This window comes from Ostrinia nubilalis, chromosome 29 (assembly GCF_963855985.1).
Source record: "Ostrinia nubilalis chromosome 29, ilOstNubi1.1, whole genome shotgun sequence".
NCBI lineage: Eukaryota > Metazoa > Arthropoda > Insecta > Lepidoptera > Crambidae > Ostrinia > Ostrinia nubilalis.
In genome coordinates this window covers 462,548-478,573 of record NC_087116.1, presented here as the reverse complement: position 1 = coordinate 478,573, position 16,026 = coordinate 462,548, and the positions used below count along the sequence as shown (strand labels likewise).

The 16,026-nt window shown below is 39.2% G+C and overlaps 1 protein-coding gene and 1 long non-coding RNA gene across 3 annotated transcripts in view; one reads left to right on the top strand and one right to left on the bottom strand.

Annotated features, from left to right (window-relative positions):
- Nucleotides 1–16,026, bottom strand: part of LOC135085706 (uncharacterized) — a 463,562-nt gene that overhangs the window by 83,699 nt on the left and 363,837 nt on the right. The window lies entirely within an intron of this gene.
- LOC135085576 (copper-transporting ATPase 1) overlaps nucleotides 1–16,026 on the top strand; it is an 87,744-nt gene that overhangs the window by 61,599 nt on the left and 10,119 nt on the right. The window contains exons 15-22 of the mRNA XM_063980347.1: nucleotides 6,032–6,167; nucleotides 6,986–7,126; nucleotides 9,810–9,918; nucleotides 10,702–10,861; nucleotides 12,354–12,453; nucleotides 13,732–13,929; nucleotides 14,559–14,715; nucleotides 15,182–15,341. Coding sequence (XP_063836417.1) covers nucleotides 6,032–6,167; nucleotides 6,986–7,126; nucleotides 9,810–9,918; nucleotides 10,702–10,861; nucleotides 12,354–12,453; nucleotides 13,732–13,929; nucleotides 14,559–14,715; nucleotides 15,182–15,341 — 1,161 coding nt within the window. The remainder of the gene's footprint in view (nucleotides 1–6,031; nucleotides 6,168–6,985; nucleotides 7,127–9,809; nucleotides 9,919–10,701; nucleotides 10,862–12,353; nucleotides 12,454–13,731; nucleotides 13,930–14,558; nucleotides 14,716–15,181; nucleotides 15,342–16,026) is intronic.

The following is a 16,026-nucleotide window of genomic DNA, read 5'->3' as shown; positions in this document are numbered from 1 at the left end:
AAACGCCTTGCCTCGCCGATGACAGTGCGCGAAGGGCAATGACAGCTCGCAAAACACTGACGTATATCAATGTCTCATGGACTTGGCGTAACTTTAAAATAAACGTACTCGGTACATTACGCACACATTTACACGCATTATAAATACATACACGATTTAAGAAAACAACATGGCCGCAATATAGGCAATCAGCTGACAGGTATTTGTGTGTGTGTGTGTGTGTAGTTGTCAGCTGATTGCCTATAAATATGTTGTTTTCTTAAATCTTGTATGTAGGTACCTACTCGGCACAAGTCAGGTAGTTAGTGACGTCACATGAAAATGTTGCCAGAATGAGTACTGACCAAACATTATCTATTTCTTTTTTTTATACATCACCAGGGGTAAGTTAGAAAGAGATAAACAGCTGTTTGTCATTAATTTGTCGAATTTTTGTATACCTAGATTTATATTTCCTCTCCACTATTACCTCCATGCCACAAAAGGCGATACGTTGTTGATCCCTTTCCGAGTTGATTTGCCTGCTATATGACCTGAGCTTTGCTTTAAAAAAATGACCCTTAGTCATCTAAGATTTAATTTTGTATGAAGAAGTTTAATAAACACTTAAAATTGTGTTTATAATGCTATCAATTAGACATACGTGCCAAAAACTTTTCCTGTCAGCACGTTTTTTTTCTAGCGCGATGATTTCTGCAATGTACCGGTGACCGGTGTATGGCCGCGCATTTACGTAATTTTTTGGAACTCACTACTTTTTAAATTACATTTTCATTTAGGTAGAACTGTTGCTTAGGCATTATAGATTGCAACAAAACTAGCGCGGGATGGCTACTGCCTTCTGTGAATACAATACTTTGTATTCAAATTTTACGCATGTGTTTATGGCAGCTCAGTGAAATGGACGAAAACCGAAGTTAGATAGAAAACCAGCACAATGACCCTACTTTCAAAAATTAATATTGCGATTTTATAAATCACTTAAACAACTTTATATTAATTTGCGGGTACGCCGGGACAGCTCGTAAAACAAATTCATTATTTACATATTACTAATTTATCAACTTTGTTCATTGTTAGTTCATTAGTTGTTCGTGTTTCGTTTGGGTTAGACCAAGAGCCGAATGCAAAAAATAAATGTTACTTAATTATATTAATCCTACAAAAAACGGACGGACGTGTGCAAGTCTAATAGCCATATACTTGGTTAACTCATTTTAAAAAGTGCACAAAAACGTTCTATGTTCAGATAGACTATATGACGAATCTATAAGGGTTCCGTTTTTGCCATTTGGCTACGGAACCCTAAATACTGTATCAAAATCTGTTGCATAGTTTTAACACTAGAGTGCTCGCGCCCCTAAATACTCCTAGAGTGCTCGCGCGGGTGACATATGTCCCCCATTATGATATGGGTTTATTTTTGCTAATCTTATTTAATACAAGTAAAACAATTTATAATATTAAACATCAACTATATTTCTTACTAAATAATTTAAAAAAAGTGAGAAATTATTTCATGAACTCTTATTATAAACTAAAAGAAATACTTCAATATTTTTCAAATATTTTAGAGTAGAAGAGACCAAAGTAGTTTAAATAGTCGTTTGACCCGTTATTTTGGCAAAAATATCACCTAATTAGAAAGTTAATCAATAGATTGATCTTATTCTGTGATATTTTGATCACAACTCGGGCACGATATGATTTGATGATCTGGACAAAAACGCCTATTCCACTTGTTACATTTGCTTACGAGTGCTTCGATTTCTTGCTCTTGTGCGATAAACACATCGTCCTTTGCCACAATACTGGCAAGTTTTGTGCTAGTTGGTGTTCTCCCAAGCCCAGAAGAATCCTGGTTTTTAATTTTATAGTCCTAGGTAAGTTATTACTACATTGCCTACAATCTAAAACAACTACTTTCTTGCATCAGTTTATGCTTATAAAACAATATAATTATTGTAAATGTTTAAAAAATGGTTAAATATTATAACTTTGAGCTTACATGAAAGTAAACTTGATTTTAAACCGCGACGATAGGGGATCAAACAATTCCTCAAGTGCTCGCGCGGGGGACATGCGTCACCCAAACACTTTAAATGTTTTCTGCACTCACGTTGATGCGTCTAGCAAGATAAAGATCTAAGCATACATAGGGACAGACAGACAGGAAAGCGACTTTTTTTTATAATTATTACGTAGTGATGATGGGCATATAGACCAAATAAGTCTCGTCGGCCGTTTGGTGTAGTGGTTCAGAACGGACTACTATGCCGAGAGGTCCCGGGTTCGATTCCCGGCCGGGCAGAAATTGAAGTGATGAATTTTAATTTCTGTGACGGGTCTGGGTGTTACTATGTATAATATGTATGTTTTAAAAAAAAAAAAAAGTATATAAGTAATAATATCCGTTAAGCTAGCACCCATAACACAAGCATTAAGTTGCTTACTTTGGGGCTAGCTGGCGCTGTGTGAAATTGTCCAAAGATTTATTTATTTATTTATTATTATTTATTTAATAAAGACATTTTGATTTAAGGGGGGGACATCGTAAGAGCCATTCACATTTTTATCAGAAAGTTAATAAATTAATATATGGGGCATTCCACGCGAAGCGGGCAGGTAAAAAAAGTCGATGTTTCCGATTTCAGTAATATTTGAGTATGTTCTACCTATACATATTATTGATACGTGTACCAAATATTTTTCTAATATAATGACTAGTTTAAGAGTTATGGGTCTTCGAAGTTTTCGACAACCGGTTGGCATGCAGTACTTCAAAGCCGATTATGGAGTCATAAAATTATATATTAAAATAATTAAACCACGGGATTTATTACTTCATTTACCGTGCTTTTTAACTGTATTTTTGGAAACGAAAAAAAATTTATTTTTTCCTAAAAAAAATACAAATTAATTTTTTTTTCTTGATTTTCACAAAGTTCGACCCTTTCGATTTTTTTTATTTTTTTTTACTTAAATAGCTAATATTGTGTATAACATTCATGCCAACTTTCAAAGTGGGCGTGGAAGTGGATTAGGAGCTAGACTGAAAATACTGCCGAAGGGTGGCGTCCAGCGCCGCGCCGTCGCGCTGCCGCGCCTGAAGCCCGCCGCCTGTGCGCGTTTAGTGAAACTGGCAAGCAAATAAAATCACTTTTGACGGAATGTTTTGTACATTTTTAATGACACCAGTACATTTTTAATACCTATTAAATACTAAAAAAATACGTTATGGCCAGGCTTGTTCTTACTCGGACACTGAAAGGATCGCTCCGAACTCCGAAAATCGGTCAAATGAACTAGTTCGGTCTTCTAGTACTATTAACTAGCACATTTTAGTACACTGATTCTATTAGGTAGATCGAACGAAAAAAGTCTTTATTCATATGCATTTATGGTCCAATATCGAAAAATACTCGCTACACACTCACAGAGCCGAATCCATCTCGCTCGCGCGCGGTTGTCACCAATTTCACGTCTCGTTCACACCTATTCATTAGTGATCGGCTGTACTAAAGTGAACTAAAAGACCGATTTGAACGACCAAGACGGAATAGTTCGTTCTCGTTCACTTAATTAAAGGAATTGCTTCCTATTAGTACATAGTACATGTACTACACAAGCCTAGTTATGGCGTATCCGCACATGCCGGGCGGCACGGCCGGTTCGGTTCGGTTCTGGGTATTAGTCCTGACCTAAATTAACTGGTGGATCTATTAATCCGGTCCACAATATCTTCTAATTACCAATAATTTACGACCTTTCAAAAGACTACATAGAATGAAAGGTCTAGTATTCATTATACCTAAAAATTATTATGAGCCACTTAATTTCATAGGAATAGGATGAAAGCACTGACGACCGTCTGCCTCCCACATAATCGCCTTTTGTAACTCGAAAGGTATAAAAATAACAGCTCATTCTATTTTTGTTAGGAAATATTCACAGTTACGAGTAATGTAATCTATTTTTCACGATACGGAAAAACGCAACTTTATTTACTACTACTACTTTATTTTATAACGTATTTTAGTATTTAATAGGTATTAAAAATGTCTTGGTGTTATTAAAAATCTAAAAAACATTCCGTCAAAAGTGATTTTATTTGCTTGTCAGATTCACTAAACGCGCACAGGCGGCGGGCTTCAGGCGCGGCAGCGCGACGGCGCGGCGCTGGACGCCACCCTTCGGCAGTATTTTCAGTCTAGCTCCGAATCTACTTCCACGCCCACTTTGAAAGTTGGCATGAATGTTCTACACAATATTAGCTATTTAAATAAAAAAAATTAAAAAAATCGAAAGGGTCGAACTTTGTGAAAATCAAGGAAAAAAAATTAATTTGCATTTTTTTTAGGAAAAAATAATTTTTTTTTCGTTTCCAAAAATACAGTTAAAAAGCACGGTAAATGAAGTAATAAATCCCGTGGTTTAATTATTTTAATATATAATTTTATGACTCCATAATCGGCTTTGAAGTACTGCATGCCAACCGGTTGTCGAAAACTTCGAAGACCCATAACTCTTAAACTAGTCATTATATTAGAAAAATATTTGGTACACGTATCAATAATATGTATAGGTAGAACATACTCAAATATTACTGAAATCGGAAACATCGACTTTTTTTACCTGTCCGCTTCGCGTGGAATGCTCCATATTTAGGTTTTTGAAATCTAAAACAGCCAGGAAATCAAAGAGGCAAACATGATACCTTTGTGATTTTATAGGAATTTTATTGTAAAACACGGTCATATTAAACTTTTATAAAAAAATCCAGAGGTAAATGTTTTTTTTTCGAGAAAAATTTTTTCTAATCGTGTTTTCGAAAATATCATCCCATCACACATACGTTCTGTAATACATAATATTGAAAACAGTGCGAAATATCGTCAATTGCAGTTTTCACATACTAAGGGCCCATAATGAAATTAGTATAATGTTTGTTTATGTAATAAAATTTGGTTTGAAATACCTACTGAATTGAATTTTTATTTCTTACTAGCTTTTTGGCTTCGCCCACGTGAAATAAATTGTCACAGTTATGTGTGTTATAAAATATTTAGGTGCTAGCTCTTACACTATATAACTGGCGGCCGCATGTAGCTGCGCGTTGCCGCGAAGAGCAGTGAATGCAAGTGTGGTGCGCTAGATGGCGACACAGTAGCTTCTTGTAGCAGTCAGCCCTATGGCATCAAGACAGTACCGATCACTGACGTATGTCAACAAAACGGTGCTCGACTCTTAAGACAAGCTAAATTACACCATATTGTTGATGACATTGAGCATACATTTTTTTGAATACCTTCGCGAAGAAAAACTTCTGTACGTAGTACTTATTATTATTCTGTGCTAATAGTCCATTTAGCCCCTCGTAATGACTCCAAGACATAACTTCTTTAAGTTTCTGCCATAGCGTCCGTTGAGAGACCGCACATGACGCGACCAGTTTGAAACTTTCAAACTTAGATGCAACACAAAAGTAACTAGCAGTTGCAGTTTCGTTGCAGTTGCATTTCACCGTCTGTTCTGTTCCTTAGTCGTCTGTTTGCACCGCACACCGAAAACAGTTTGATAACTACGTTGGAATAAAATGGCAATTGCCAATAAGTTAGTGTGTGATATGCGAACACATGACGTCAGTCATGTCCTTCTCAAAACGTCTAATTTGAGAAAGAAAGAGAAATTCGACTGGTGATTTGAAATTAAAACTGTGAAACTAGGACGGATGTCTGGATGTATGGATAGGATGGATTTGATTGCCTCATTGATTTAGACTTTAGAGTGAGTTGTTGTTGCTACTGCATGGAGACCAAATGACCTGATGATGATTGTCTTCAGCTACGCCTACTCCCTGATGATGGTGATGACCTGAGGTGGATTTGTGTAAAGCAATCGCAATTCATAACGTACGATTATTCTGTCAAACGCTTTGTTTAACTAACTTTATCGTACGTTATGAACTGTCAAATGATAACGATTGCTTTACACAATTCCACCTCAGATGATGATAATGTTTTTGCTCCAGCTACGCCTACTCGCTGGCGGTGGTGATAGCAGCCATGGCGATGCAGCAAGACACGAGTCCCATGACATTCTTCGACACGCCTCCCATGTTACTGGTGTTTGTCTCGCTGGGCCGGTGGCTGGAGCATATAGCCAAGGTAAGGAAAGAAAGAAGAAAGAAAATAATGTTATTTGGCAATAAAATACACATACATAAGTAAAAAAAAGAAAAAAAATTGCTCAAAAAATACCTTGACTGTATAGCTGATTTTCAGTGGATGCCTTCGTGAGAAAATAAATAAATAAAAATGTATTTATTGCCTTCGAACCATTATACGAGTACATAGGTACAGGAAGTTAAACTTACAACAATATGAAGTACATCGAAGGCAATTGGACCTGGCTCAGTCTACGTTGTAAGGAGAGATCCTTGCAACACTGGTTTTTTTTTCAGCCATGCCCAATTTTCTAACTAAGGTGTTGAGCGAGAATAAAGGCCGATTTATATTTGTCAGACGTGTTGTGTCGTGACGCATTAGAACAGAATTTGTTTTCATACATTAAGGGACGCGTCAGAACCATCACGATACGACACAAGACTAGATATTAAACGTTAGGCGTGGTTTAAACCAAGGCGGAGCGGAGCGGAGAAGTGTTTTAAATAACTAATCAGATTTCATTATATCCACTTCTCCTTGTTCGTCCGATACTTTCTCTCTTCTCCGTTCAGCTCCGCTTTGGTGGAAACAGGGCCTTACCATACTAAATCTTCGAAACATTCCGTTCTGATGCGTCACGACACAACATGTCAATCAAATATAAATCCAGCTTTAAAAAGACCTTACACAGACTTCTCGAGATAATTTATGGTCTGATAAATCCAAACTAAACTAAAAAACTTAAACATGTATTGGTTTTGTCCAGCAGTGGACGTCCTTTTGTTGAATCGAACGAACGAAACAATTTCTCTTTCCAGGGTAAAACCTCCGAGGCTCTCTCCAAGCTTCTCTCCCTGAAGGCTACGGAGGCGGTGCTGGTGACGTTAGACGATGACGAAAATGTGGTCTCTGAGAAGAGCATCCCTATTGACCTGGTGGAAAGGGGGGATGTGCTCAAGGTATGTACTATCCGTTCGCTTTAAGTTTGCCGCTGGCAATATGACGTCACTCGAAGAGAAGCGTCTATAACTTTTATCAAACTATATTTAAAATATTTTTTATTTATTATTATTGATAAAAATTGTGTATTTGCGTAAAATAAGATACATTAATTGCGTTAAATCACTAACTAATTGCGTTTAATCGCGGTTGGGGGAGGGGACGCGTATTCCACGGACCGGCAAACTTAGCGCGAACGGGTAGTAGTAGATTGCTAGGGTCTTTGCAGGCAAGCTGGCCCATTTACTGTCCCGAATAAGTGTTAGGTTTTAAGTAATAAACATGAACGTAATATAATGCCTAATTCAATACAACATACATCTGTTTCCGCAATTTATTACACCGATCTTGTCGCGACAAGGAAAAAATTCCGTGCTTTTAAGCGATTTTGTGAAAAATATTATTGGCAGGTAGTTGCTAATTGCTCATAAGATAGGCCCCCTTAATTTAATTTATTGTCCGTGGTGCATAATCTTTTTTTAAAGGTTTTAAACCTTTATTTGTCACCTGTCATCCGCTTTGCAATGGAGGGAAGTCGAACCTTAATTTCGAACTCCTCCTGTGTTCTTCTGATTAATTTCGTTGCGGGTACAATGACAGTTTAACTTTCCTCCGGGACAAACTTGACCTTCATTGGTTGGGTTTTTGTGGCGTTCAAGCTGTAGATCCTGGCTACACAGGAGTTGCAGCGGTGGGAACGAGAGGTGGGAATAGTCCCGTAGGTTTTAAGTAATACCAGGACGTATAAAACCGCCCTTTAACAGCCTGTTTGCTAAATATAAATGTGTTAGATTAGGGACTAGCGGCCCCCCGCGACTTCGTACGCGTGGATCCCGTTTTACCCCTTTAGGGGTGGAGTTTTGTAAAACCCTTTCTTAGCGGATGCCTACTTCAGGGACCTTTTTGGCACAGGGCACTTAAAATCTATTTTATTTTTCTTTTTTATTTTTTTTTCTATGTTTTAATCTTGTATTGTGCCTATATCATGTACCTATTGTGTATTGTGCCAAATAAATAATATTCTATTCTATTCTATTCTACGTCATACGTGGGACACTATTTAAGTTGTGAGCCTAACTATGAAAACAAAGTAGTTTATTATTAAAATGGTATTGATTGCGTTTATTGGTATTGTCTTTCATGATTTATGAACTTTTTAATGTGTCCTAAACACTTTTCATAGCATTTTTTCCACTCAGCTTGAGGCACCTCCAAAGCATGGTTATTGACCGCACCGACAGTTGCTTCTGGCTACATAAATCGCTGTTCACGCATTTAATTTTAATATTTGGGTACCAAAAGAAGTGTTTAGATTCCAAGCAAGAATTTTGTAGCGTTGGACCTGTTTATTTCATATTTTGAGTATTCCAATAGTCAGTTGTTTGACGAGACGTGTAAAAGCTCACATTTTCGTCACGAATGGCGATTAGACTATGCTGGTCAGTTTCCCTTATTAAACTGAAGACTTTTGGAAAAAAAGTGGCTGTTTACTATTAAAAATTAATCATTCTAAATTTCTCTAGTGACGTTTCTGTCATATAATCGGATATTTCGGAAAAATAGGCGACCGTAAGTTTCAAGGTGTTCCGAGCGCATGGGACTTTTGTATGAATTGGTTCATCTTAAAACACCTCCATAGTCGATAACTGTTTATTTTCAGGTTCATTATGCATAGATCCTTAATTCGTCAACTGTCACAATTTTAAAAACGGCTTTTAAAGCTTATCAAACATTTCCAAAGACTAAACGACACAAGCATCCTATTGAGCGTTTGAAAAATTTTGTGACATCCAGCGAGAAAAAAACGTATTAACCATAATATAGTCATACAATATTTTATTACTGCTAGTGGAATTAATGCCTAGGATTATCTCAATCTTACGGTATATCACATGACGAGGATTTTCTTCCATTTTTCTGACAACATCAATGTTTTCCGCCACTATTAGTCATTTTGGACGACTTTCGCAAAGTTCACTGGTGAGCCATTGACATACAATATTATACTTCTTAAACTAGCGTTTTACAATGGTAAAGGACAGATCTTTATCACCAAAAGTGAAATTTAGCTGACCGCTTCAGTTTTGTATTGATTAACCACGTCGAAAGTCATAATAAATTTTCGCGCGAAAATTTCCGCAAGTCAATTCCATGTTTTTGTAGTCAAGATAATTTTCAATTCAATGTTAATAATACAAAACGTGCTCAAATGACAAAAAGTTTTGAATAAGGTTATAGTCAAAAATGACAAACTTTTCATTAAAAGTATCAGATGTCGTCTAACAACACGGTATGTTGTCGAGGCTCACAACTTAAATAGTGCCCTAGTAACATCTACCTGCATGCCTTTCAGCCTGATCCGTCCAGTGGTTTGGGCTGTGCGTTAATAGATCACTATGTCAGTCACCTTTATAAATTTAGATGATGGACATAGAAGTACCTTCGTCTGAGCAGGCCTTTAGGGTCTTTAGTCGTTCGAAAAAAAAAAGAAAACAGTTTATTTTGAGAATGCACATTTTAGTAAAATCCTATGTTCTTGTAATTAATTTTATAATTGCGGGTCCAATGAAAGTTTAACTTGCCCCAGAGACATTTTTTTGTGTAAAGTTTGTGAATTTAACAGAAATCTTTACCTTTTAACAGGTGGTCCCTGGAGCCAAAATACCCGTGGATGGCAAGGTGATATCTGGCCACAGCACGTGCGACGAATCTCTCATCACGGGCGAGTCTATGCCAGTGCAAAAAACTAAAGGTCAGTGATATCATAACTCAGTCATCATCATCATCATTATTTCATTTGTCGGCCGTTTGGTGTAGTGGTTCAGAACGGACTACTATTCCGAGAGGTCCCGGGTTCGATTCCCGGCCGGGCAGAAATTGAAATGATGAATTTTAATTTCTGTGACGGGTCTGGGTGTGACTATGTATAATATGTATGTATTTAAAAAAAAAAAAGTATATAAGTAGTATATCCGTTAAGCTAGCACCCATAACACAAGCATTAAGTTGCTTACTTTGGGGCTAGCTGGCGCTGTGTGAAATTGTCCAAAGATTTATTTATTTATTTATTTCAGTCTAAGGCCTTCCCCAAGGATTTCCACGACCGGTCCTGCGCTGCCCGCATCCAGGTACTTCCCGCGACCTTCACTAGATCGTCGGTCCACCCACATTACGTCTTCAGACCCGTGGTCGCTACTCGAGAAATTTTTAAGAGATGAATAAACCTAAAAAGTGCCATCCATCTTTTTTTACCCGACTGCGCCAGAAGGAGGGTTATGTTTTTCGAGTGTATGTATGTATGTATATTTCTTTGGCACGGCCTACAGCCTAAACGGCTAGACCGATTTTAGCGTGAGAGGTGTCGTTAGATTCGTCTTAATTATAAGAATGACACTGGCTATGTTAAAATTGAAAACAAAACCTATCGAGTGGGGTATCAAAATAAAGGGCTTATTAAGTAGCTTACAAAAATTTATGTTATTTAACTAAAAAGATAAAAATATTTTTTTTAAATAATATACTTTTTTTTCCACAGATTCCCTAGTAATAGGCGGCAGTATAAACCAGAACGGAGCTTTGTTGATGCGAGCGACTCATACGGGCGAAGCTAGTACCTTAGCACAGATAGTGCGACTGGTAGAGGAAGCGCAGAGCAGTAAGGCCCCCGTGCAGAGGCTGGCTGATAATATCGCTGGGTATGACAAAGTAGTCTTGTCTTAGATCTGAGACATAGCAGTTAACAGAGGTTGCACAGATCTGAGACAAAGCATAGGAGTATCTTTCTCTAGGACTACAAAAATTTAAGTGTTTTACCGTTTCACATTTATTAAGAACATCTATATATATAAAAGAAAGTCGTGTTAGTTACTCCACTTATAACTCAAGAACGGCTGAACCGATTTAGCTGAAAATTGTCAGGGAGGTAGTTTAGAGCCAGGAGAAGGACATAGGATACTTTTTATTGCCATTAAGGCGGAACAAAGTTCGCCGGGTCAGCTAGTTTTTAATAAACCAGGGTGCATTTGTAAACAGTAGGGGTACAACTGCACTCAAAAATAATAAATGTCATATAGTTTAGGAATGTCTCAACGCAAACATTCCTCAACTTTTATTTTATTTTATTGGCTTGTATTACCAATAGGCTAGTTTCCTAAAAAAATTTTTTTAGTCCGTAATGTTTAAATCAAAAAATATTGGACACATATATTTTTATTTGTCAATCTAACAAATAATTACATAGATGGTTCGTTGAAGTTCCGCACGACGTCACAACGTGCGGTACTTTTATGCACGCATTGACGTCACGGGCCTCTTCTTATGAACTTTGGCGCGCTTTATCTCTTTAAATTTTCATTAGTTTGAAAAAGTGAAAAATACGTGTAGAGTATTTTTTGATAAGTTAACTGACGGACTAATTAAAACTCTTGCTTTTTGACCCAGGAAACATCCCTATTGTGTGCCAGTTGTTTTTATCTATCATAGAAGAAAGTTTTTTGTTTTGTTTAATTTATTGTAAATTGGTACCTGGTAAACCTTTATTTCTAACATCATTTATATTTTGAACACCTGAATTGTTCTGATTAAGTTCGTTACGGGTTCCAAAACATTAAATCTCCAGTGACTAAAATTATTTAGGGCCGTACAATTTCCCAAAGGGACGGGACCCTCCCCTTCCTAAGTACTAAGTACGCCTATAGAGCAAATATTCTGGCTATGCAGGAGTTCCAGCCGTGGAAAACGGGACTATATCCACCTCTCGTTCTCACCGCTGCAACTCCTGTGTAGCCAGGATCTAAAGCTTGACCGCCAATACAAACCCAACTAGTGAAAGTCAAGTTTGTCCCGGGGAAAGTCAAACTGTCATTGGACCCGCAACGAAATTAATCAGGAGAACATAGGAGGAGTTCGAAATTAAGGTTCGACTTCCCTCTATTGCAAAGCGGATGACAGATTGGTCCAGTGAGGGTAAAGAGAGGTAAGATTAGTATAGTTCCAAAATACTGAACTGTCCTATGCATGACATTGACAGCGGGGCGCCACCGTCAATACCGGATCGCTGGTTCCGATTTTTGCCATGTTGGAAACCATATAGTTGAACGATGGTAGCGCCCCCCTGTCATTGAGTTTGGTGGGACAGTTCAGCGTGGGTCATCTATATTTCTTTCTAACATTGATATTCTCCTACAGCTACTTCGTCCCGCTGGTGATGTTTCTGTCGCTGCTGACGCTCGTCTGCTGGATCATCAGCGGCGCCATCAACATACAGAACATAAAGAATATCACGCCGGTATGTATTTATTAATTTGTTCGTTCGTTTCAGCCAAATGACGTCCACTGCTGAACAAAGGCCTCCCCCAAGGATTTCCATAACGACCGGTCCTACGCGACAGGTAGGCACCTCCCTCGACTTTCACCAGATCGTCGGTCCACCTAGTGGGAGGCCTATCCACACTACGTCTGGTCGCCACTCGAGAACTTTTCTGCCCCAGCGACCATTAGCTCTACGAGCTATGTGTCACGCCCTCATATTTTAAAGACTGTAAACCATTGAAAAAGAGGCTGACAATAGTGACTGAGTTTCTTGCGCTGCTTCTTCTCAGCACTGGCCCATTTATTGTCCCGAAGCAGTGGTAGGGTTAATACTGGGACGTGTAAACCTGCTTTTTGAAAGCCTACTTGCATAAATTGATGAGTTTTATAAGTTTTTTAGTTTGACCCCTTGTTTTCCCCAGGATATGTACCTAAACAAGTTCACCCGCTGGGAGTTGATCGTCCAAACAGCGTTCCTTGCATAAATTAATGAGTTTTATAAGTTTTTTAATTTGAATTTGACACCTTGTTTTTCCCCAGCGGCCATTGGCTCTACGAGCTATGTGTCACGCCCTCATATTTTAAAGACTAAACCCTTGAAAAAGAGGCTGACAATAGTGACTGAGTTTCTTGCGCTGCTTCTTCTCAGCACTGGCCCATTTATGGTCCCGAAGCAGTGGTAGGGTTAATACTGGGACGTGTAAAAGTGTTTTTTAAAGCCTACTAGCATAAATTAATGATTTTATAAGTTTTTTGGCTTAGTCATCAAAATGACAACCAGGATGCAAAATGTCCACTTCTCGAAATTACAACTTCTTAAAATGTCAACTTCGCTAAAAGACAACTTCTCATAATAGTATTGTCTATTTCGGATATTTCGATTATTTGGGGACATTTTGCGTCCCGGTTGTCATTTTGATGACTAAGCCAGTTTTTTTAGTTTGACACCTTGTTTTTCCCCCAGGATATGTACCTAAACAAATTCACCCGTTGGGAGTTGATCGTCCAAACGGCGTTTCTTGCATAAATTAATGAGTTAAGGGTTTTCGCGATTGAAAAATCCGCCAGATGGCAATACGTGGACGGGAAATGCTGCATGATTGGTTGACATGACATTGACAGATATGTCAAAATCCACCAATCACGCAGCAGTCAGACCCTACATCCACGTCCCGCCATCTGGCGGATTTTTAAATCGCGAAAACTCAAGTTTTTTAATTTGAATTGGAATTTGACACCTTATTTTTTTCCCCAGGATATGTACCTAAACAAGTTCACCCGCTGGGAGCTGATCGTCCAAACGGCTTTCCACTTCGCGCTATCCGTGTTAGCGATCGCGTGTCCCTGCGCGCTGGGGCTGGCCACGCCCACCGCCGTCATGGTGGGCGCCGGCGTGGGCGCCGCCCAGGGGCTGCTGCTCAAGGGCGCCGAGCCGCTGGAGAACGCGCACAAGGTGGGGCGTGACGCGCGAGGCGGGTCACGGTCGTGACGCGTGAGGCGGGTCACGGTCATGACGCGCGAGGCGGGTCACGGTCATGGCGCGCGAGGCGGGTCACGGTCATGACGCGCGAGGCGGGTCACTATGGAGTCACTGTCGCGTCGCTGTGGAGTAACTAAGTCACTGTCGCATCGCTGTGCAGTCACTGGGTGGGTCATGACGCGCGAGGTGGGTCGTGATGCGTGAGGTAAATCATGACGCGCGAGGCGGGTCATAGTCAAGACGCACAAGGTGGGCCATAGTCATAACGCACAAGGTGGGCCATAGTCATGACGAACAAGAACAAGTCTCTGTCACTGCGATATTACAGCTGATCATGTGAGATGAGTTAAGTCGCAGTGCTGTCGCAGCAAAGTTCAAGAGTAATATTTTTCTTTTCATGTTTTAGTGTCTTTACTATACAATTTTAATTGAATGCACCAGCGTTTAACCTATAGTTTGCCTCTTACCCCAAAGATGTAAAAGACTGGCTTTAAAATGCTCTGTTTACAGGCATTATTCACTCAATAATTCATTGTAATAGTCTGGCTTTTATAATGCGCTTTTTACAGACATTCATATTCACCCATATTTATTATTTGCAGGTGAAAACAGTGATATTCGACAAGACCGGCACCATAACCCGGGGCAGTATGGCAGTGGCCCACGTGTCGCTTCTAACCGGTTCAGCCAACACATTACCTGACGTGGTCGCTTGTCTACTGGCTGCTGAGACCAACTCAGAGCATCCGGTCGCTGCAGGTATAAAAAATAATATGTAGTTGCCGAAACCGCATCCAAATCGATTCACTCGTTTAAGAGCTGAGCACAGATAGTCATGTAACACCCCTCTTTTTGCGTTAGGAGTTAAATAACACAAAAATAACCAAGATATTTGAAACGTTGGATAACTTTTACTTGAAGCATAAAATTGTTGGTTGAATAAATAAATTAATAAAAACTACTTTAGACATAATTCGTACTCAGATCTCTCTCTATCTCTTTGCCAAATAATACTAAAAATTTAAATAGAAAATTTACCTGTGTGTATAGAAAGAATAAACTGTCTTATACGAAAACACACATAATATGTCAAACATGTTATATCACAAGTTTTGCTTAATTTGCGACTAAAGGTAGTGTAAAATATATTTTTTTTGTAAAACAACTAATGCCTAAACTAAGTCTGACAAGATTAACTTATCAACCAAACATTATTTCCCAACAGCAATAGTGAAATGGTGCACTTCAGTACTAGGCGAGAGCACTCCTCTAAAATGCGTGGGGTTCGTCGCAGCACCAGGCTGTGGACTACGCGCTAGATTGAGGACGAAAAGGGACCAGAGTGTGGATATACCTTCGTTGAAAAACGTGCTGAATCAAGCCAAGTAAGTGTGAAAAGTTTGGGTGCATTTGTACCCTGTTGAGATGTGGTAGAGTGCAATTGTACCCCAGTGAGATGTGGTACTGTATTACCAGAGTGTGGATGTTCCTTCATTGAAAAACGTGCTTAACCAGGCCAAGTAAGTATGAAAAGTTTGGGTGCATTTGTACCCCATTGAGGTGTGGTAGAGTGCAATTGTACCCTAAGTGCATTTGTACCCCAGTGAGGTGTGGAGTATTAAGGTACATCAGTCCTAGGCGAGAGCACGCCTCTAAAGTGCGTGGGGTTCGTCGCAGCACCAGGCTGTGGACTCCGTGCTAGATTGAGGACGAAAAGGGACCAGAGTGTGGATGTACCTTCGTTGAAGAACGTGCTGAATCAAGCCAAGTAAGTGTAAAAAAGTTTGGGTGCATTGTACCCTAGTGAGGTGTGGTGGAGTGCAGTTGTACCCTGGGTCGCAGTGAAGTCGCAAAATAGACGCAGCTGTTTTAACACGCGTCTATAGTGCGTGGGTTTCGTCGCAGCGCCAGGCTGTGGACTCCGTGCTAGATTAAGAACGAAGAGAAACCAGAGTGTGGATGTACCTTCGTTGAAGAACGTGCTCAATCAGGCCAAGTAAGTATGAAAAAGTTTGAGTGCATTTGTACCCTAGTGAGATGTGGTAGAATGCTATTGTACCCTGGGTGCAT